At 46.2% G+C, this 22,931-nt stretch overlaps 1 protein-coding gene across 3 annotated transcripts in view; it reads left to right on the top strand.

Annotated features, from left to right (window-relative positions):
• Positions 1 to 18,530, top strand: part of TM9SF4 (transmembrane 9 superfamily member 4) — a 50,414-nt gene extending 31,884 nt beyond the window's left edge. For 2 of the 3 annotated variants that reach the window (XM_010993901.3, XM_064475786.1), the window contains exons 9-18: positions 595 to 665; positions 4,811 to 4,943; positions 5,935 to 6,016; positions 6,113 to 6,188; positions 8,955 to 9,038; positions 10,640 to 10,815; positions 11,304 to 11,367; positions 12,514 to 12,633; positions 13,456 to 13,545; positions 16,553 to 18,530. In XM_010993901.3, coding sequence (XP_010992203.2) covers positions 595 to 665; positions 4,811 to 4,943; positions 5,935 to 6,016; positions 6,113 to 6,188; positions 8,955 to 9,038; positions 10,640 to 10,815; positions 11,304 to 11,367; positions 12,514 to 12,633; positions 13,456 to 13,545; positions 16,553 to 16,702 — 1,046 coding nt within the window. In that variant the 3' untranslated portion in view covers positions 16,703 to 18,530. The remainder of the gene's footprint in view (positions 1 to 594; positions 666 to 4,810; positions 4,944 to 5,934; positions 6,017 to 6,112; positions 6,189 to 8,954; positions 9,039 to 10,639; positions 10,816 to 11,303; positions 11,368 to 12,513; positions 12,634 to 13,455; positions 13,546 to 16,552) is intronic. The other variant, XM_064475787.1, reaches the window with a different exon arrangement.
• The last annotated feature ends 4,401 nt before the right edge of the window (positions 18,531 to 22,931 follow it).

Raw genomic sequence — 22,931 nt, 5'->3', positions numbered from 1 at the left:
CACTATGCTGTGCTGCCCAGAGAGGTAGACAGGGGTCTGTGGAAGTATAAATGGGGGGCCTCTGAACTGTTGGGGAGGTGCTGAGAGGCAAAGATGCCCAGAGTGAGTCTTGAAGAGTGAGTAGGAGTTAGAGCCGAGCAGGGCATTCAGTGAAGGGAATAGCCTGGTTTATGGGCATGCAGGTGAGAGAGAGAGGCTGTGAACTGATAACTGAGAGCAACAAGTAACCAATGAGAGGTGAGCCTGGGAGGAGGTTAAGGGTAGGGAAGTTGGTAGGAGCAGGCCGTGGAGGAGCTGGGATGCTGTTTTCTTTGGAATAAAAAGCAATGTCCTGTGACTGCCCCTACCCATCCCAGCAGCTCATTCCTTCCCCCTGCGTGAGGGATGACCCTCTGTTTGCCCTTCCCCTGGTGGCTGAGCAGAGCTGTGCCCAGGAAAGGGCCTGAGGCAGCTGCACAGTCGATTCCCACCAGAGGAAGCCATGCGTGCCAGCCGACACACAGTCAAACACCAAGCCCAGGAGGGCAAGCAGCGCGGAAGACTCAGTTGGCAGCACTGACTACTCTTCTTTCTCCCCATCCCTGTTTGTTCCAGGCATCCTGAGCATGATTATCATTCGGACCCTCCGGAAGGACATCGCCAACTATAACAAGGAGGATGACATTGTACGAGGTCTTGGCTGGGGAGGGATGGACTTGGAGAGGGAGGGCAGTTGGGTAGGGCTCTGGGCCTATGAGACCAGGAAGAGGGAGTGGGTGTGGATGGGGGGGGTGGATATGTGTGTTATCATTCATAGAGGAAACCTTGAAAATATTGAAAAGGAAAACAACCTGTTTAGTGACCCAAAGTGATGGGGATAGGTTTTCTAGTTTCTAAGGGTAAAAAACAATGAAAGAAATCACAGAAGGAAAATTCAATTAATTTGACGTTAATCTTGCATGTCAGAATACATAAAGCAAGAAAAGTGAAATGGCAAAACAATAATTGCAACAAACTTAAAAAAATGATAGTCGAAAGAACTGGTATAAAATCTTTTTTGAAAAAAAAGCACTAAAATCTCTCATGTGATAATGAACAAAAAATTTACAGACATGGTTAGTAAACATGTGAAAAGCAGTTTTGGGATATTTCCCAGAAATGCAGTTTCAAACAATAATGAGAAGACAGTTTTGGACCTTCAAATTAGCACAGATTTATATTTTATATATACTATATATATATAGATATAGTATATATAAAAATCTCATACTAATTGTCAGGAAGGTTAATGTGAGAGAAGCACTTTACATGCCACCCATGCACTTGTGTAAATCGGTAGTTTTCTGAAAAGTAGTTAATTGGTAGAACATATCATAAACTATCAAGTAGTTAACTTATTGTGACCCACTAATTATTCTAGAATTTTCTTGAAGCATCAAAATTACAAAAATTTGATCTAGAAATATTTATTGCAGTCTTGTTTATAATTTAAATAAGCTAAGTATGGCCTGATTTTCAATAGTAAGAGATTGGTTATATTAGGGTACAGCTGTGCAATGAAAAATTGTATGGGCATTAAAATAGTAATTGTAAAGCGTATTTATTGAAATGAGGGAATGCTCCTGATCAGACATCAACTGAAAATGTCAAAGTACGCAGTAAATACAGTATGATCCCAATTTTATTGCTTAAAAATTATATACGTATGCACATATACATACATAAAGGACAGTGGAAATATATCAAAACAGTATTATTAAGTGTATAAATCACTTTTCTGTATCTTTCTGGGTGTTTCTTTTAAATCTTTGATTTGTGAGATTTATATCTTTTGTTCAGTCTTTCTGGATTTAAAAAAAATTGTCTACGATACACATTTACTACTTTTTGTTCATTTGAATATCATACCATCTACCAAAAAAATTTTTTAACTTTTTTTAAATCATGCAACTGAGAGCACATACAGTTGTATCTCAGGTTCTGTTCCAGACCACCGCAATAAAGTGGTTATCACAGTAAAGCAAGGCAAACAAATTTTGTGATTCCCTAGTACATATAAAAGTTGTGTTTGTGCTATACTGCAGTCTGTTGAGTTGTAATAGCAGTATGTCTAAAAAAAAACGATATACATACCTTAATTTAAAAATACTTTAGTGCTGAAGAAATGCTGTCATCTGAGCCTTCAGCGAGTCGTCGTCTTTTTGCTGGTAGAGGGTCTTGCCTCAGTGTTGGTGGCTGCTGACTGATCAAGGCGGTGGTTGCTGAAGGCTGGGGTGGCTGTGGCAATTTCTTAAAATAAGATAGCAATGAAATTTGCCCTATCAGTTGACTCTTCCTTTCATGAACCATTTCTCTGTAGCTTATAATGCTATTTGATAGAATTTTACCCACAGTAGAACTTCTTCAAAATTGGAGTCAGTTCTCTCAAACTCTGCCACTGCTTTATCAGCTAAGTTTATGTCGTATTCTAAACCCTTTGTTGTTATTTCAACAATCTTCACAACATCTTCAGCGGGAGTAGATTTCATCTCAAGAAACTGCTTTCTTAGCTCATCCTTAAGAAGCAGCTCCTTATCCGTTAAAGTTTTATCATGAGATCACAGCAATTCAGTCACACCTAATTTCAGTCTCCACTTCTCATTCTGGTTTTCTTGCTGTTTCCACCGTATCTACAATTACTTCTTCCACTGAAGTCTTGAACCCCACAATTCCATCCTTGAGGATTGGAATTAACATCTTCCAAACCCCTATTGTTGATATTTTGACCTCTTCCTTTGAACTGTGAATGTTCTTAATGGCATCTAGAATGGTGAAGCCATTCCAGAAGGTTTTCAACTTACTTTGCCCAGATCCATGGGAGGAGTCACTTTATGGCAGCTATAGCCTTATGAAATGTAATTCTTAAAAAGACCGCAAAGTCACAATGACTCCTTGATCCATGGGCTGCAGAATGGTGTTGTGTTAGCAAGCACGAAAATAACCTGAATCTCACTGTACGTCTCCGTTAGAGCTCTTGGGTGACCAGGTGCATTGTCAATGAGCAGCAATATATAGAAAGGAATCTTTTTTCTGAGCAGTAGATCTCAACAGTGGGCTTAAAATATTCAGTAAACAGATGTGCTGTCATCAGGCTTTGTTGTTCCATTTCTAGAGAACACGCAGAGTAGATTTAGCATAATTCTTTTGGGCCCCAGCATTTGGGGGAAGACAAATGAGCATTGGCTTGACCTTAAAGTCACCAGCTGCATTAGCCTCTAACAAGAACATTAGCCTGTCCTTTGAAGCCTTGAAGCCAGGCATTGACTACTTCTCTCCAGCCTAAATGACATCTTCCAATCAAAGGCTGTTTTGTCTGCGTGGAAAAATCTGTTGCTTAGTGTGGGCACCTTCATTAAGTATCTTGGCTAGATCTTCTGGATAACTTCCTGCAGCTTCTGCATCTGCACTTGCTGCTTCACCTTGCGCTCTTATGTTGTGGATATGGCTTCTCTCCTTCAACCTCATGAACCAACCTCTGCTAGCTTCAAACTTTTCTTCTTCCACATCTTCCCCACTTCTCAGCCTTCATAGAATTGAGGAGAGTTGAGACCTTGCTCTGGATGAGGTTTTGTCATTTAGGGAATGTCATGGCTCCAGACCACTAACACTTTCTCCATATCAGCATTAAGGCGGTTTCGTTTCTTATCATTCGTGTTCACTGGAGTAGCACTTTTAATTTCCTTCAAGAACTTTTCCTTTGCATTCACAACTTAGCTAACTGGTGCAAGAGGCCTAGCTTTCAGCTTATGTTGGCTTTTTTTTTTTTGGCGGGGTGCGGGGGCAGGGGGAGGTAATTAGGTTTAATTATTTTTTTAATAGAGGTGCTAGAGATTGAACCCAAGACCTTGTGCATGCTTAGCGTGCACTCTACCACTTGAGCTATGCCCTACCCCCTCTGTGTTGGCTTACGATGTGCCTTCCTCACTAAGCTTAATCATTTCTAGCTTTTGATTTAAAATGAGAGATGTGTGACTCTTCCTTTACTTGAACACTTAGAGGCCATTGTATGGTTATTCATTGGCCTGATTTCAATATTGTTATGTCTGAGGGACTAGGGAGGCCAGAGGAGAGGGACAGAGATGGGGGACCAGATGGCTGGTGGAGCAGTCAGAACACAGATTTATTATGTTTGCCGTCTTCTATGGGCACAATTCATCATTCTCCAAATAAATTGCAATAGTAACATCAAAGATCACTGATAACAGATCACTATAACAAATATGATAATAATGAAAAAATTTGAAACATTGCACAGATTACTAACATGTGACACAGAGACAAACGAAGTGAGGAAATGCTATCGGAAAAATGGTGCCAATAGACTTGTTTGATGCAGGGTTGCCACAAACCTTCAATTGTTAAGAAAAAAATACAGTATCTGCAAAGTGCTAAAAAGTAAAGCACAATAAAACAAGGTGTGCCTGTTTACTTTTATAATCAGTAAAAAAAAATAAGTTGCTTCTAAATCTCACCACTCAGAAACCATCACAGTTAACATTTTAGTATGTTGGTTTACATTATTTTTCCACGCATAATGTTTATGGAATTGGGGAAGGAGATTTTCCTTTTATGTGGCTGTAAACCCCATGTGTGTACCCTCCTTTTCCTGTGTAACAGTTCTCTGGGAAACACTTTGTCTTGTCATGTACACTGCTACATCAGAGTGGAGCTGGTTGACATCTGAGGAACCCTCAGCCCTAGTCAGAGCACTTGGGTCCTTGGGGGTAGTCCCCACAGGAGCTGCCTCCAAGGAGCCCAAGAAGCAGCCTCAGTCTCTGGCCCTTTGCTGCAGGAGGACACCATGGAGGAGTCTGGGTGGAAGCTGGTTCACGGCGACGTCTTCAGGCCCCCGCAGTACCCCATGATCCTCAGCTCCCTGCTGGGCTCGGGCATTCAGCTCTTCTGTATGATCCTCATCGTCATCTGTGAGTGGACCTTCAGGGACAGTGTGGGAGCCTGTGGTCACCAGAGTGGCGCCAGCCTGAGTCTGAGAGAAGGGTGGGCTTCCCTTCCTGGGGAAGGGGCATGTCAGCATCTCTGAGCCAGACAGAGCCATCCCACCCAGCAGGAGGGCTGGTCCTCTCAGCCGCAGGCCCTGGTGATCTGATCCTCCTCAGATCTTTCCAGCACCATTAATCTCCCCCATGTCCACACCACCAGTGAAGCTGCTTGTCAGCGCCGTGAGGTGGGCCTCCTTTTGCAGTCGTGCGTTGTGACTTACCCATTGCAGCATCAGGATCAGGACTGGAATCAGGTCTTTTTTTCTCAGAAAACAACCCCCCAAAAATGAATATATTGTAGTTATAAGCAGTTCTGAAGTCTGCCTAAATTTTTTTTTTTTACAGTTTTAACCTTTTTTCCCCGACATATAACACTGTATTAGTCTAAGGTGTACAGCGTAACAATTTGATATTATATGCATATATTGCAAAATGATTGCCACAGCAAGTTTAGTTAATATCTGTCACCTCACATAGTTACAGATTTTTTTTTCTTGTGATGAGAACTTTCAAAATCTAATCTCTTTGCAACTAATCTGCCTAAATTTGTACCTCAGCCTCATACCTCCAAACTTTGTGACCTTCAACAAATCACTTAACCCCTGTGAGCCTGTTTCCTCATGTGAGGAATGGGGAAACGGCCCTCCACCTCCCAGTGTTGGTCAGGAAGACGCAGTGAGCTGGCATTCATAATGCTCTCAGCTCAGTGCCTGGCTGGTCGCAAGCTCTCTGCGGGCTGACCATTGCATTTAAGGTGCAGCCAGCCACAGCCCAGCCACTGCTGCACCCCTCTGAACCCCAGCGAAGGCCCAATCTTCTCCCGTGGAGAGGAAGGCCAAGGGAGAGGGAGCCGCATCTGGCCTCACCTGCCTCAGGGGCTGGAGACCCTGACTTTCTCTCTCTCCTCCCTCCTCAGTCGTGGCCATGCTCGGGATGCTGTCGCCCTCCAGCCGGGGAGCTCTCATGACCACGGCTTGCTTCCTCTTCATGTTCATGGGGTAGGTGTGTCTGAGTGGGCTCCGGGGCTGGCACAAACCGCCTGTGCTCCAGCTAACAGGTCCCCTTGGTGTGGATCCTTGCCGTTTCCCCCACAGGGTGTTTGGTGGATTTTCCGCCGGCCGTCTGTACCGCACCCTAAAAGGCCATCGGTGGAAGAAAGGAGCTTTCTGTGTAAGTGTCCTAAACCTCCCCACTGTGTTGGTGGGGAGCTTCCTCCTGGGAGCCTCACAAGCAGTGCAGGTAGGCCCTGGTGGGGGTTTAGGGCCAGAGGCTGAGCAGCAGCATGATGGGGCGGGAGGAGCACACCCGGGGCGGGGAATGCTGGGCTCTTACCTACAGGTGCAGCGGGACCTCTGAAGGCCTTAGGTGCTGCATTCATGAAAAGAGAGAATTGAACTTAGGTAATTTTTAGCCTAAATTGTTCAACAGCTCAAGCGAAAGAAGAAATAGGGGATTCAGAATAACGGGATTTAGGCACCAAGCCTCAGGTTTCAAAGTTTAAAATCAAAACCTGATCAGCAGGGTTGCTGGGAGAACACCCTGCCCAGCAGAGCATAGAGAGAATTATCTGCCAGGGCAGAAGAGGCCAGGCCCCCCATCACTGGCAGCCTGATTTCCAGACTTTGGTGCCTCTGTTTCCCTGCAGTGAGGTCAACTCCTGCCTTCTCTGCCCTCCTGATGCTGAGGAAAGTTCTTGGCAGCAGAAAAGATCATAGAACCTGGAGGGCACCTGGGAGTTGACGCTGCCTCCCGGGGAACTCTGAGCCCCTTCTCCCAAAGCACTTGGGGCCCCAAGAGGACCAGGGAAGCCATCAGGGCCAAACTTGGAGAAGCCACTAGACCCAGCCTTCTGAAGCTGCTCTCGTAGCTGTCGAAAGCCCAGGGGAGCTCAGGCTGTCTCAGCTCTGGCTGATACCCCTGGCACTTAGCAGAAGAGCTGCAACAGTGATTGTTTTGGAAGGACTAAAAAAAAGTTCTGGATTCTTGATGCGTCAGGCGTTTTTCTTAGGCCGCTGTGTGCCAAGAGCCAGGGATCTTCAGAGGTGTAAAACCCAGCCGTCTCCTCTCCTGGTGAGACTTCCCTTGTGAGGTCTCCCACCAGATACCCTCCAGGGTCTCCCTCTGTGGGTCCCACGGCAAACCCTGTCTCTCTGCCCCAAACCTACTCTTTGGCCCCCAAGGCAGACACCTTCTACTCCCCAGCGCCCCGCCTCCTCTCATACATTGAGTGTGGAGGTTTTCTCCTGCCAAATAGTCCATGAATCCCTACCCTCTCCGTCTCCAGGACTCTGTGCAGGGTTAGGCATCTTCACTTCTTGGCTGGACCCTTGACTGTCCTGGGCCTCCCTGGTTTCCCTGCCAGGTTCTGTCCCCTCCCTGATGTGGTGCTCTGCCTCCTTCCGCAGGCAGGTAGCTGCTGCAGCCTGTCCTCTTCTCTCCTCCAGCCTCTGCTCTGACACACCACTCCCTCCCTCTCCTCACCTCATCCTTTAAGTCTTAGTTCCGGGGTCCCTCCTCTTCTCTCCCTCACCCTATTCAGACTTCGGTGTCCTCTCCAGAGGAGCCTGAGCAGAACCTGGGCCTGCAATGGGTGCCACATATGTTCTCCACTAACAAGTTTGTGCTCCATGCTTCAACTTTTTTCCTGTTCTTACCCCTAGTATCAGCACAGTGACCAGTCTATAAATTTCAGCCAGGAGGGCAGACAAGGAATTCCCTGCTACATGGCAGAGTAAAACAGGAACGCACAGGAAAAGGGGAAATGACATTTAAGCTGGGCCTTAAAAAGGAGGGCTTCAGTTGGATGGAAGCAGTCAGCAGGGAGGCCTCAGGTTCTAGAATCTCCTAGATCCCAATCCTGGCTCAGTTCTTAACTTGGTTGGTAACCTTGACCTGCGCTTGGAGCCTTGGTTTCCCCATCTCTCCAATGGGGGATGGTTGCACCTACATCTCAGGTTGTTGTAAAGATGGAAAGAGACATACATGGAAGGCCTCTGGTTCAGTGTTGGCTCTCAGAGGTGGATACCCTGAGATGTTGATGACTCTACATAGAGGCCTTGGGTCCGGGAAATGGAGGAGCAGTGGCTAGGTATTGGAAGTGAGAGGCTATGGGCCAAAGGGAAAACTGGCCACAAGGCTGAGCACCAGATTGCAGGGAGCCTCCTGAATGCTCAGGTAGCCGCAGCGGTGAAGGAGGCTCAACTGTAGGTCTGGGGCTTTGGTCCCCTGTGCCTGAGCCCCAGCCCAAGAGATCTTGACTGGATAGAATATACCACTGGGGGTCAGAAGCCTGGGCTTTGGAGTCAGACTGCCTGGGTTTGAACCTCTGTTTCACCCTTAACATTCTGTGTGAAGTTGGGATGGGGGATATTTAATGTTACTGGGCCTCAGTATTCTCTTCTTTGAAAGGGACAATGATAGTCCTTCCGTCTAGGCCCGTAGTGAGGATTAGGTGAGATGATGCATGTGGAGGCCAGCGCCTGCCGCCTGGACTCAGTTAAAGCTTCCCCACTACTCTAGGCAGATTGCGTTGAGGCCCAGACATCCATGTTTTGTAAAATTTTATTCATTCACCCTTATTCAACAAATGCTTATTGAGCACTGCTGTGTTCCAAGTGCTGGGAGCTCATCAGTGAACAGGATGTGCTCCTCCCAAGAGCCTCCATCTGTGGGGGAGGCAGACACTGACCAGGTAACAACAGCTTGTAATTACAAACTGGGGTGAGGGCAAGGCAGGGGCAGTTCAGGGATCTAGAAGGACAAAGAGCAGGAGGCTTGCTTAGTGTGAGGGTCAGGGAGTGCTTTCTAGAAGGAATGATCCTTGAGCTGAGTCCTGCAGGACAAGGAGGGCTTGAGAACCTCCAGTCTGGGAGCCCCGCTGAGGCAGGTGGGAACTCCCCAGGCGCAGCTCCGCAGCCTGGTCTCTCTTGCTTCCAGACGGCGACACTGTACCCTGGCGTGGTTTTTGGTATCTGCTTCGTATTGAATTGCTTCATCTGGGGAAAGCACTCATCAGGAGCGGTAAGTGCCCTCCCCGGCCAGGGAGAGCTAGCTGTGCTCCAGCCCTTTCCCGCACATCACATCCTGCCATCACCTTTTCTGAGTCCCCCGAGGTCTGTTCCCAGCCCTGGGAACTGAGGGCTGGCCGGGGATTCCCCAGCCACGCATCTCCATCTGCCCTGGCCTCCCCGTGGGCTCTTTCAGACAGCCGACCAAAGCTCACTTCTCTAAAGGGAGGTTTCCACAGTCTGGGGGCCAACTGGGGAATTTCCCCTTGTCTTAACCAAGGGAAAGCTGCCTGGCATGACTTTATTAGGTCAATATCTCAAAACCAGGCTCTCCCCTCAGTGTCCCTGCCCCGAGCTCCTGGCACCAGCCCCTGCAGGAGGTCTGTCCTCAGAGCGGGGATCCCTCCAGCTCCAGTCATTGCCAGCAGCTGCCCAGCACTCGTTACAGAGGCTGATGGACTCGGTTGGGGGTGGGGAGATGGGATCTTGATGGATCAGCAGGGCTGTGGTAGAGGCAGGGCAGGCAGGCCTTGCTATCCCAGCCTCAGCGGCAGAGCTGCCTCCCCTCCACTGGCAGGTGCCCATTGAAGGTCCCTGGGTGAGGCTTCTGGTCTGGGCTGCCGGAAGACTGGGTTCTTCCCGGCCGTCCAGGGAGCTGCCCTCAGGAGAGACAAGGTCATGCTCTTCTTCTTACTTCTTCCTTTTTATGTGTCTCCTTTCTCCTGTCTTTCTCTCAGCATTTTTCTCCCAGTTACCAGTTGCTCACTGTAAACACTCATTGTAGAAATTTTGGAAAGGAAAGTACAGAAAAGTTAATGTAGATAGATCTTTACTATGTTTTTGCAGTCTTTTTACCTCTTTCTAGATATATTTAGAGTAGAATAATGTGATTTTAAAATTATGAAAAAATAGCAAACATTTATGTAGTGCTTATTTTGGAATAAGTACTGTTCTAAACACTTTACAAATGTTAATTCATTTCTTCCATTCCGCATGAGTTTTGTAAAAATTTAAGACTGTATAGAGGGGGATAAAGAAGAAAATGAAAAATCAATTCTAACCCCTCATTTCCCGTCTGAGGAAGTACTGTTGACTTTCTGGTATAGACCTCTTTAGGCATGGATACATGTAAATATTGGGGTATTTTTATTAAAATGGAGTCTCCTATATATACAGTTTTATATTGTGGTGTTTTCATTGAACAAAATTAGAAACACCCCACTTGTGCAGTTCTGTTTTTTCCCTTTTTCTTTGCTTAACATACTGCATGTAATTTCCCTTCATTCTGACCTTCGTCTCTTTCATGCTCTCAGTCCCTCCTTCCTTGCTCTTTGCCCACGTCCTCCCTGGGACAGGCTCCTCTGGGATGCCATGGTTCCTTCTTTACCTCATGGCTCAGCTGGTCCTCCATCTGCCCTCTGCTTTCCCCAGGGCTAGGGTTAGCCCCGGAAGGTTTTCTGGCCAGGAGCTCTGTCAGGGGTGAGTCTGTAGGACCTTCCCCTCCACTGTGCTCTTGCTGTGCCCTTCCCTGGGACCCACAAGGCCCCCCTCCCCCCGAACAGCCCCCAGCCTGGGCTTCGGGGCCTGTGGAGCCTCATGGTGCGGTGCCTGCAGGTGCCCTTCCCCACCATGGTGGCCCTGCTGTGCATGTGGTTCGGGATCTCCCTGCCGCTCGTCTACCTGGGCTACTACTTCGGCTTCCGCAAGCAGCCATACGACAACCCTGTGCGCACCAACCAGATTCCCCGGCAGATCCCTGAACAGCGGTGGTACATGAACCGATTTGTGGGGTGAGTCTCCGGCAGAGGCCAGGCCAAGGACTTGTAGAGTAGGCAAGGCCAGTACTTCCCTGAGCCACCTCCTTAGGAGGACATGGACCAGGTAGCCTCCATGGGTGCTGTGACTGGTGCTCCTGCAGCTCTAGCTGGTTCCAGTAGATTTTATGAAAGCTTAGTTTCACTCCACGATAAAGAGGATCAAGGGGTAGCCAGACTTGGTGGTGGCCAGGGAAGGGGCGGGGTGGAAAGGTACAGTGAGACAGGTTAAGACTACCTTGGACTTCGGGCAAATCCCCCATCTCTCTACCTCAGTTTTCCCATCTATAAAATGGGGAGAATGATGCCTACCTCTCAAGAGGCTGTAATGATAGAAAAGCATGCTGAAAGAATTAGATCCACCACATCGTGTAAGCACTTTCATTCGTGCTGGCTCGGGAGGGGGCCTGAAGCTTCCAGTGGTCCAGGTCTCCCAGCAGCGTTAACCCTCCTGTTCTCTGCAGCATTCTCATGGCTGGGATCCTACCCTTCGGCGCCATGTTCATTGAACTTTTCTTCATCTTCAGTGTGAGTATTGCTACCTGTTCTCCATCCACACATTCACCCACACTAGCCGGGTCCCTACCCCTCCTCTTAGTTGCTCTGCCTCTTACTGCCTGTGAAACTTCAGACAGGCCTTTTAACCTCTCAGAGCCCTATTCTCACCCTGAAATGGGGTAACAGTCCTGCCTCTTGGGACAGCTTGGAAAGTTCAGTGAGACATACTGTGTGTGTGGGAAGGTCTCAGTGAATAGAAGCTGCTTTAGCAATACTGCAGTCAGTCACCACCATTATTGATAGTATTGGTGCCTCTCCTTTGATTTCTGGGTCCCTACATGTCTTTACCCAACTTACTCAAAACTCCTGGGAAAGTGTGGGGACTGATATCTGATTCTGAGGATCATCATGAGGCTGGAATGCAAAAATGTCTATCAAAGTAATAGTGCTTGGCATTCAGGAAATACTTGTTAACTTGTAGCTGTTGTTGTAATGATGATGACTTCTCTCCTGGGTGTGCCAAGATGACAGTTAGCAGAGGGTTCAGAGCCGTCCAAGTCTGGCTGACCCAGCTCGGTGCCCAGCACAGAGAGAGGGCCTTGCACTAAGTCAGTGCTGGACAAGCATCTGGCCCCTCCCTGCTGAGACGCCCTCACCCACCCAGCCCTGCCTAGGAAAAGGGTTAGAGGGGTTGGCTGCCTGCCTAGGGAGGCCTCCTCTGTTCTGTTTGTGTGACCCTGGGCCATTTCGCTGATGCCTCTTATCCTGACCTCCTTCTTTGTAAAATGCCGTGCTTTCATAGGCTCACATATGAGGTATATGTGAAGTGTGGCACTGTGCCTGGCACGTGGTGAGCTGCCCCAGGTAGTGGTGGCTGTTGTGTAATGTTGATTGGGATGGGATCCGTTAATTTCCATCACAGGATCAGCCAGGCCCCAGCCCCTCCCTTGGAACAGCCTGCCTCCCCTCTCTGCTCCAGGGAGGAAAGGCCAGTCAGAGCCACAAGCTAGACCCACAGGCCCCAGTGATGTCATGACAGTGCTGCCCTAGTGACAGGTAGTATGCCAGTCGTGACTGAGGGATGGAATTCCTGAGGACAGGCAGAGTATGCCAGGGAAGGGAGGGGCAGCTGCCTGGAGGCAGGCTCGCTGAAGGCCAGCTGTGGTGTATCCGCAGGCAATCTGGGAGAATCAGTTCTATTACCTCTTTGGCTTCCTGTTCCTCGTCTTCATCATCCTGGTAGTGTCCTGTTCGCAAATCAGCATCGTCATGGTATACTTCCAGCTGTGTGCAGAGGTGAGGGGAATGGGGCCAGGAGTTGGGGGTGAGGGGAGCTGGGGCCAGCTCTGAATGGGTCAGTGAGGTGTCTGTTTCCCATGTGATCCCCCTTCAGGCCATGAGGTCTTGAGCAAGCACATCACTTCACCTCCCCGAGCCTCCATTTGTTCAGCTGTAGGCTGGAGTTAATGATCCCTACCTCACAGCATAATTGTGCGGGGAAGTCTCCGCAACTTGATGACAGTAGATTTGTCAGTGCTGAGTCCACTCCAGGAGTGATTTCTTCAACAACTGATGCAGATTGAGTGACCTGCCTTCCCCTCTGTGGACCAGCTCTTGGCAGAGTGGGCAAAACCAGGGCTCCGGGACAAACAGCCCAGGCTGCAGCCCTGGTTCCTCCATTAGTAGCTCTGGATCTTGGGTAGTTGCTTAACCTGCCTGTGCCTTCCTCTCCTGCTCCTGTGACAGGGTAGCAGTAGGACCTGACTTTGAGGGCTGCTGCAAGGACTAAATGAGCACTTAGAATGGAACCTGGTGTGTGGTGAGCGTTAGCGCAAGAAATGTGTGTTGTTAGTACTGTTCTTTTGTTGTTGATTTTTTAAATTTTTTTAATTGAGGTTATAATTCATAAACAGTACTGTTCACCCATTTTAGCCTACAGTTCTGTGTTTACAAATGCATACGGTTATGTAACCACCATCACAGTCAAGGTAGGAAACCTTCCCATCACCCCAGTATTACAGTTCTTACCCAGGGTCATTAGCCCCTCAGGCAGCTGTGAAACTTGGAGAAGAAGTTCTGCCTAGAAACAGCAATGACAGTGCTCTGTTTCCTCCTCAGGATTACCGATGGTGGTGGAGGAATTTCCTGGTCTCCGGGGGATCTGCATTCTACGTCCTGGTCTATGCCATCTTTTATTTTGTTAACAAGGTACCACCCTGCATGAGGGAGCCCCCTAGCCCTTCCAGAGCAGGATGGTAGAGAGGAGGATGCTGGGAAAAAAACCAAGTGTCTAAATCTTCCCATCAAGGCGGGGGGCGGGGGTCAGAGCCATTCTAGAACTGCTCCTGCTCTAGAATGCGCATCTTTTTAGGAAAGAATATGTTTGGGTAACAAAAGCCTTCAGGATAAGTGACAGTGAGAAAGTTGCATGCAAAACCTGTGAGATGCAGCCAGAGCAGAACTTGAAGTATATCACCTTACAGTGCTTTTAGGAGGAAGTAAGAGAGGTTAATAATACAGTATTCACCTTAAGAAACTAGTGGGGGAAAAAAAAGAACAATAACATAAAAGAATAAAGAAAGTAGATGAGAAGAGTTAATAAAGATAAAAGCAGAAAATGCTGAAATAGCCTTTAACACTCAGATAGAGGAACTCAGCTCTACTCCCAGAGCTCACTGTCTCCAAAGAGTGGCTGCGTAAGAATGCAGACAGATCCCCACAGCAAGTTCGGTAGATCCGTGCATAACACATAAACCAGATGGGTCACTGGGAGGAGTCTGGGGTCACTCTGGTGGACCCCTCGCCTCTGGGGCTAACACTGAAGACAGTCTCATCTGCTGTACTTTGGGTCTCCAAAACCTGAAAGCAAGAAGTCCTTGGCTTGCAACCAGGGTGTATTCCCAAACTAGTCATAGGTCAGTTGGTTGGAATTCCTTTTCCCAAAATGTCAGGTTGGAAAGGACTGTCCAGGTCATTTAGTGTGGTGCCCACCCCTGTTTCCAGTTTGCTGACTGTGCCGACCATCTTTTCCAGTGATCCCAGCAAGTGATCATCTAGCTCAGGGGTCAGCAAAGTGTAGCCCATGGGCCCGTGGGCCTGATTCTGTAAACAAAGTGTTACTGGCACACAGCCACGCTCATGCATTTACATGTTATTGGGGCTGCTTCCATACTCCAGTGGCAGAGGGGAAGAGTTCTGACAGGCCACAGGGCCTGCGAAACCTAAACTGTTTATAATCGGGCCCTTTAAGGAAAAGCTTGCTGGCCCCTGCTCTGGCACATTCAGTGACAAAAGACACTCCCTCCTGACACTCTCGTTCTCTTTGGATAGCTCCTGTCATTATCAAGGTCTTCCTTCATTCACACTGAAATCCTCCTCCCTGTTACTTCCATCTGCAGGCCATGGTCTTATTCCTGACATCCTGCAGAACAAATTTAATTTCCTTTCTCTACAGCCCGTATTAATCAGAACTCTTTTGAATGGAAAGTGACCAAAACCCAATTCCAACTGGCGAAAGCAAAAAGAGAATGTATTGGCTGATGTGTGTTTAAGAATTTGGAGTTCCCTCTTCAGGCTTGGTTAAATCCAGCATCTCAAGTGATATCAGGGCTCTGTGTTCACACTTCAGCTCTGTGTGTTTTCTTGGCTTCAGTCTGCGGGCAGGATCTTTCCGCACAGTAGAATGATGGCCAGTGGTAGCTGTAGAGTCTCCTTTTCTCAGCTTTGCAGCTCTAGAGCTAAAAGAATGTCTTTCCTCTACCATCATGTTATCAATCCCAGGGACGATGATCATCGGTCTGGGTTGCATGCCATCCCTCACTGTTCCTTGGGTGTAATAGGATGGCATACTCTGACTGACTAGCTTAGGTTTTGGACTAGGACTGAGAGCCCCAACAGGGCCACATAGTGGAGAGTGGGTACCCGGGACACCGGGAAGGAGGAGGATGGGACACAGTGCTGGGCCAACAAAGCCGGTCTACCATAGCCTCCCACATGAGTCACAGCTCAGTCTCCTGCCCTTCCTGCCTCTGCCCCAGTCTGTCTTCTCTGTTCTAAAAACCTCCTTCAGCCCCAGAGCCGTGTCTGTAAAACGATGGCCTTGGCCTGTCTGAACTCTAAGGAGCTTTTCTAGTGCTGCTTTTTTGCTCCATCCCTTTCCTGGTTTTTACCACTGGATTTAGCACTGCCCTTTCCCCTCCTCCCCCTCCCCCCCCTTCCCCTATCTCCAGCCACAAGGAAGCTTGTAAAAGGAGAGATGGGAGGCTGAGCCAGAAAACATGGCCTTCACCCCTAGATTGAGAATATTTGACTTAAGGGAAATGGTCTCAACAGTGACCCTTATTGTTTTCCTCATTTTCCTCTGGGCTCCTGGCATTTTGTGACCATGTGTCTGCCCATGAGCCCTGAAACAGGCCCCGTTCAGGCCCTGGTGTGCTGGGCAAGTCTTGATACCAAGGTTCCAAATTAGCTCCACTTGGCCTAGCAAACACCACCACACCGCAGATTCCCTAGTATCCCTGCCCGGGCTTCTGAACTCTACAAAGGAGTCCAACTGCTCCAAGATAAAATCCCCATGAGGGATTTTACCAACAAAAGTGACAGAGCATACTCAGGCGGAGAGGACCATAGGCTGAGACAGGCTCATGGTAGCTCTCTGGTCCTAAAGTCAGGAGCCCTGACACCTTTCTCCTCCAGCCATCCAGGAATATCCCTGTACTGTTCTGGGGACTGTGGAGGGTGAAGAAGTGACAGAGCTGTGGCTGCTTAGAGCATTCTGGCCCTGGCCCCTGAGTCAGCCCTGTCTCCCAGTGAGCTCCCAAGCCCTTCCCACCCCCACAAGAAATGGCCTGGGTCAGTGGAATTGGGCTTTGGGCTCCTAGCCCTCTAGCCTGGGGTTCAGATCCCAGCACTTTCTACTTCCTAGCTGTGTAACTGTGGGTGTTGTTTAACCCCTTTGTGCGCCATCTGTAAAATGGGTTAATAACCTACCATGGTGATCGTGAGCATCTAAGGCGGTGCACGGGCCCTGGTACTGAAGGTTCACCACAGCTATGAGCTCACTGTCCCTTGGTGCCCACCTGAGGGCAAGCCCCTGGCCCTTTTCAGGCTTCAGACTCACCATGAGATCAGTGAGATGGCAGGGGGACACCCAGTTGGCCATGGCAGGCTGGCACTAAGCGTCCACCCTCTCTTCTCGCCCCCGCTCGTGCCCCAGCTGGACATCGTGGAGTTCATTCCCTCTCTCCTCTACTTTGGCTACACGGCCCTCATGGTCCTGTCCTTCTGGCTCCTCACGGGCACCATCGGCTTCTATGCAGCCTACATGTTTGTCCGCAAGATCTATGCTGCTGTGAAGATAGACTGAAGGGGGTGGACCATGGCCCGGCCCACTCCATCCACGGACAGGAAGCCACCCTACGTGGGGAACTGCAGGCACGTAAAATAAAGTAACTCCTGCTCGTTTGGAATGTAACTCCTGGCACAGTGTTCCTGGATCCTGGGGCTGCGTGGGGGGCGGGAGGGCCTGTAGATAAATCTTGCATTTTTCTTCATCATCTTATTCCAGTTTTGTGGGAGATGAGTTTTTTGTGGGTTGTTTTTCTTCAGTGCTAAGAAAGTTCCCTCCATCAGGAACTCTCGGACCTGTTTTATTCAGGTTTATTTTTGGTTTGGGGTTTTTTTCCCTTAGTTTTTTAACAAGTGGATCCAGGATGGATAAATCCACCGAGACACTGGGTTTTGGTCACTGTCTCCACCTCAGTTCCTCAGGGCTGTTGGCCACCCCACGACTAACTGGAAGATGAAACGCCGGGCCTTCCGGGCTTCAGTGAGGTTTCTGAGCCTCTCACTGCCCGTCCTCACCATTGATGCCGCGACAAAGCACAGCTCTAGCCCGGACATGCATCCTCAGTGTCAACCAGCCTCTTCCAGCCCCTTTCCCTACCTCTTCTCTCCTCCCCAGCCTCCTCCCAGAGCTGCTCAAGGCAGGGCTCCCCGCCAGGCCTCCAGGTCATCTTGTCACTGGGAGCAAGGTCAAGTCTTGGTTGCTACAAGGAAATCCCCAAGAAGTACTGGTGTACAGTGCCCCAGGACAGCAGGAATTGCCCTTGCTCAGAGCAGCGAGAGTTTGCTGGACCAGAGAAGAGACTTGCAATGAATTTTCGTGCCAAGAAACCCTGGATCCGGGGCCAAGTATTTCCAAAGCCAAGCCAAGCATCCACGTGTGTGTCTAGGATGAAGGTCCTCACCCATCAGGATTGTTCCTCAGGTCCTTCCTGGGTTGGGGGTTGCTGCTCTTTGCAAAATGTGCTGATGGTGGGCCCTCTCTTTCCCCACTTCCAGGGCAGGACAAGGCCTGGAGACCTCAGATTCCCTCCTTTAGGTGGCTTGGGAAGAGGCATTCTCTCCCTGACATCCCCCAGCCTCAGTGCCCATACACAGTTCTTTTAGCCAGACCCCTCCCCTCCACTTCCACCTCCTTTCTGAGTTCTTGCTTCCTTTGGGGAACACCCAGAACACTGCTTGTGAGGAGGAAGATGGAAGGTAAGTTCTGTAATTCCTTCCCCAATTCCCAGGAATAGGCAAGGAGCCTAAGTCAGAGAGAGCAGCTAACATGCAGGCCTGGCTGCTCCTCTGTCAACGCCCACTCTTCCTAACCCCCCTACCCACCCATGCATGTCACAGACATTTGCTCTTAAGTTGCAGGAGACCAAACCAACCCTGGGATTAGAGTTTAAGAAACAGCCACTCACCCTTGCTCCAGTCCCATAGGACCCCCATGGCAAGACAAAGCTCAGGTTGCTGGCTAAGCTAGGAACACCCCACCCTCTCACACCTCATCTCCCCAGATTCTTCCAGCAGCCCCCACCAGCTCCACCAACCAAACCAGTGATCTTCTCAATCTTGCCTCACAGTGACACCACAGTGCCAAGTGGTGTCCACCAAGAATCAGGTTGGAGAAAAGGGAACCCAAGCAGTAGAGTATAATGGAGTCTTTTGTTCACTCAAATATTAGATTTTTTCCCTAAGAGATTCTCTCTTTGAGGGGAGTGGAGAAACAGACTCCTCATAAAGAGTTCAAACATCATCAATTTTTCTGACTTTTTAAATCATCATCATCATTATTTTTAATTGAAAAATGCCTGTATGCCTTTTTTTGGTCCAATTGTAAATAAATATGCCATTGTCCTGTTGTCATGTCTCTTGAATCTCTTACAAGAGTTAGGGGTCTGAGATGAGACAGATTCCCCAAATGGGATGAGCTGAGTGGTTTTCCTCAAAACTCAGTCTCTTGTCAGGCTTTCTAGGACCTAGGCCATTGCTGTTCCCCTGCCTGGTGCAAGTCCTTAGCCTCTCCCATCCACTCAGCCCCTCCGTACTGAACCACAAGCATGCGCCTCTCTGGTCCTGCAAGTAGGAATTGGCAATCAGGTGTGAGCTTTGGTAGAAGTGAGCCCTGGTTTTGAAGATTCCCAGCGCCACTATTTTACTGCTAATTCACTTCACCGCTCTGTCATGAAGGACTCCAGTTACAGGCAGTGGAAACATGGGTCACACTGGCTTAAGCCCCAAGAATTGACTCATAAGTCATCAAGAAAAGGAGTGGTTTGGTTTCAGTTCTGGATAGATCCAGGGGCACAAAGGATAACCTTAAGATTCTCCCTTTCTCCACTGTGCTGCTCTGTACCATTTTGTCCCATTGTCGACAGTCTTCTTTCCTTTGGGGGAAGCAGGGAGGACATGGCACAGATGACTCTAACTTACGTTAGCCAGTTTGGAAAGCCCAGAGGAAAAGGAAAGACATCTCCTTCCCTACGTCAGTATATTCGTGTAGATAAATCTCAGGAAAGGGCTCTGATGGGCCCAGCTTGGATTACTGCTTGGACATCTTGCACCAGTCACTATATCCAGGGGGACAGAGTACCATTACAGGCTGCATACTTCAAGGGTACTGGATACTGTGAATTTGAATTTCAGCCCTACCAGAATCACATGGAACAGGTGATGAGGAAAGAATGACTCCCCACAGTAAGGGATGCAAAGCAAACAAAACAACAGTTGCCTATTATACCCACTCTCCAACTCGAAGCCTCAGTTTCCTCATCTGCAGTGGTGCTGTTTACCATTCATGAAATAATTCCTGTGTTCCACACACTGTTAAAAACACTGTCCTTGTGTTAGCCCATTTACTCTACTTGAGTGAGATCCTCTGAGGCAGGTTCTGTTATTAACCCCTTTTTGCAAAGGAGGTAACAGGCACCAGTAGTTGAGGTAGCCTGCTGGGGGTCCCATGGCAGGTGAGTGCTGGGGTAGTGCTCAACCGAAGCAGCCAGACTCCAAAACCTGTTCTTCCAGCCACTGCTATAGCTGCCTTTTAAAAAGAACACTTCTTATGTGTATATGTGTACAATTATAGTTGACATAAAATAAACACAATTTGATAAGTATTGACATATATATTCCATGAAACTATCACCACAATCAAGATAGTGAACATTCTTAACTGAAGTTTCCTCATGTCATTTGTAATCCTGCCCTCTAGTCTCTCACCATCCCCAAGAAATCACTGATCTGCTTTCTGTCACTAGAGATCAGTTTACAATTCCTAGGGCTTTATATAAATGAAACCGTATAGGATGTATGCTCTTTTGCCTTTTTTCATTCAGCATAACTGTTTTGAGGTTCATCCATGTTGTTATGTGTATCAGTAGTTCATTCTTTTATATTTCTGGGTATATGAAATCCCACTGTATGGCCATATCATAATTTATCTACTCAGCTGTTGATGGACATTTGGGTTTCAGGTTTTGGCTATTACAAATAAAGTTGCTGTGAATAAGTAAAGCAGTGAAAAGGCTGGATCATGTGGTAGTTGTACAGTTTAAACTGCCAAGCTCTTTTCCATGTGGTTGTATCGTTTTACATTCCCATCAGCAGTGTATGGGAGTTCCAGTTGTTCCACGTTCTAGCACTTGCTGTGGTTAATCTTTTTAATTTTAGCCATTCTAACAGGTGCATAATAATAGCTCATTGTGATTTCAGTTTACATATCCCTAGTGACAACTTTATTGAGCATCATTTCATGTGCTTATCTGTCATCCATGTATCTTCTTTGATGAAGTATCTGTTCAGATCTTTCTCCCATTTTTTTAAGTTGCTTAAGTTTTGAGAATTCTTTATGTACTCTGCATACAATATATAAGTTGCAAAGATTTTCTCCCAGTCTGTGGCTTGTGTTTTCCTTCTCTTAATAGTGTCTTTTGAAGAGCAGAATTTTTTAATTTTGAAAAAGTCAAATTATCAATTTGTTCTGTGGATTTTGGTTTTGGTGTCATATCTAAGACATCTTTGCCTAACTGAAGGTCATGATGACTTCTCTCTTTTTTTTTTTTTTTTTTTTTAGGAGTTTCATAGTTTTAGGTTTTATGTTTAGGTCTATGATCCATTTTGAGGTAATTTTAGTATATGATGCAACATATGGATCCAAGTTCATTTTTTTTTTTTTACCATTTCTTGAAAAGCTTATCTTTTCTCTTTGTGTATTTGACAAAAATCAGTTGCCCATATGTGTGGATTCATTTGTAGAATTTCCATTCTGTTCCATTGTTCTGTCCACTTTTTCCTAATACCACACTTTTTATTACTGTAGCTTTATAATAACTCTTAGAATCAGTTGTCATTAGCCCTCCAGCTTTGTTCTTTTTCAGAGTTTCTAAGCCTTTTGATTTCCATATGAATTTTTAAACCATCTTGTCAATTTCTACAAAAAAATCTGGAATTTCATTTGGGATTCTGTAAACTATATAGATCAATTTGGGAAGAATTGACATCATAACAATGTTGAATCTTCTGAACCCTCAACAACTTATATCTCTCCATTTATTTAATCTTTAATTTTGCTCAGCCACATTTTATACTCTTCAGTGTATAGGTCTTTTGCATCTTTTTGTCAGATTTATTCGTAGATATTTCAAATTTTTGATGCCATTATAAGTGGTATTTTTTTTAATTTCTGATTTTTCATTGCTAGTATTAGAAATATAATTGGGTTTTATATATTGATCTTATATCCTTAAACCTTGCTAAATTACTTATTCTAGTAGCTTTTTTTTTGGTATAGTCTATCAAATTTATACATAGGTGATTATATTTTCCGTAAATAAAGACAATTTTACTTCTTCCTTTCCAGTCTGGATGCCTCTATTTCTTTTACTTGCTTTATTGCACTGGCTACAACCTCTAATACAGTGCTGAATGGTGAGAGTGAACATCTCTCTTTAATTTGCTCCATTCTAGTTTCTGAAGGTGGAAACTGAGGCCATTTATTTGAAGTCTTTTTCTTTTTTTCCAATATAGGTGTTGATAAATTTCTTCCTAAGTACTGCTTTAGCAAGATCCCAGAAATGCTGTCATGTTGTGTTTTCATTGTCATTTGGTTCAAGATACTTTATAATTTCCATTTGATTTTTTTTATTCATGTGTTATTTACAAGTGTTATTTAGTTTCCAAGTATTAAGGGATTTTTTTCAAGGATATTTCTGTTATTGATTTCTAATTTAATTCTATTGGGGCAGAGATTTCATATGACTTGAATCCTTTTGAATTTATTGAGACTTATTTTCTAGTCCAAAATATGATCTATCTTAGTAAATGTTCCATATATGCTTGAAAAGAATGGGTATTCAGATGTTCTTGGGTAGAGTGTTATATAAATGTCAATTAGGTCAAGTTGGTTGATAGGGTTGTTCAAGTCTATGATATGATTGCTGATTTTCTGCCTGCTTGTTTTATCAATGATTGAGAGAGGGGTATTGAAATCTCTTGACTATAACTGTAGATTTGTATATTTCTCCTTGCAGTTATGTTTTTGCTGTGCTTATTTTGAAAACTGCTCGATTCATATTGTACTTTGGATGAATTTATCCCCAGTAATAGTCATTGCTTAGAAATCTACTTTGTTATTAATATCGTCAATCCCACTTTAACTAATGCTAGCACATTATATCTTTTTCCATTTTTTTACTTTTAGCTTATTTACATTTTTATATTTAAAATGTATTTCTTATAGGCAGCATATAGTTTGGTTTTGCTTTTTATGTAGTCTAACAATCTCTGCTTTTTAATTGGAGTGTTTAAATCATTTATATTTAATATGAGTATTGATTTGGCTAGGTTTAAGTCTATAATCTTGCCATTTGTTCCCTGTTTTCACCCATGTTGTTTCTTTTTTCCTCTTCTTTTGTCTTCTTTTGGATAAATTAAGTATGCTTTTCATTTTAATTTCCTTCATAGGTTTATTGGCTATAACTTTGTTTTGATATTTCAGTAATTACTTTAGGGTTTCTAGTGTATGTCTTTAACTTATTACAGTCTACCTTCAAGTGATATTACACCACTTCACATATAAGAATCTTAACAGTACTATACTTCCATTTCTCCCTTACCAGCCTTTATATTATGATTGTCATTCCTTTTTACTTTTACATATGTTATAAACCCTACAATGTGCTGTTGTTGTTTTTATTGAAACAGTTGTCTTTGGAGAACTTAAATACTAAGAAAAAAATATTACATATGTACCCACATAGTTACTA

The sequence above is a fragment of the Camelus dromedarius genome, chromosome 18 (assembly GCF_036321535.1).
Source record: "Camelus dromedarius isolate mCamDro1 chromosome 18, mCamDro1.pat, whole genome shotgun sequence".
Classification (NCBI taxonomy): domain Eukaryota; kingdom Metazoa; phylum Chordata; class Mammalia; order Artiodactyla; family Camelidae; genus Camelus; species Camelus dromedarius.
This window is presented reverse-complemented; position numbering and strand designations above follow the sequence as displayed.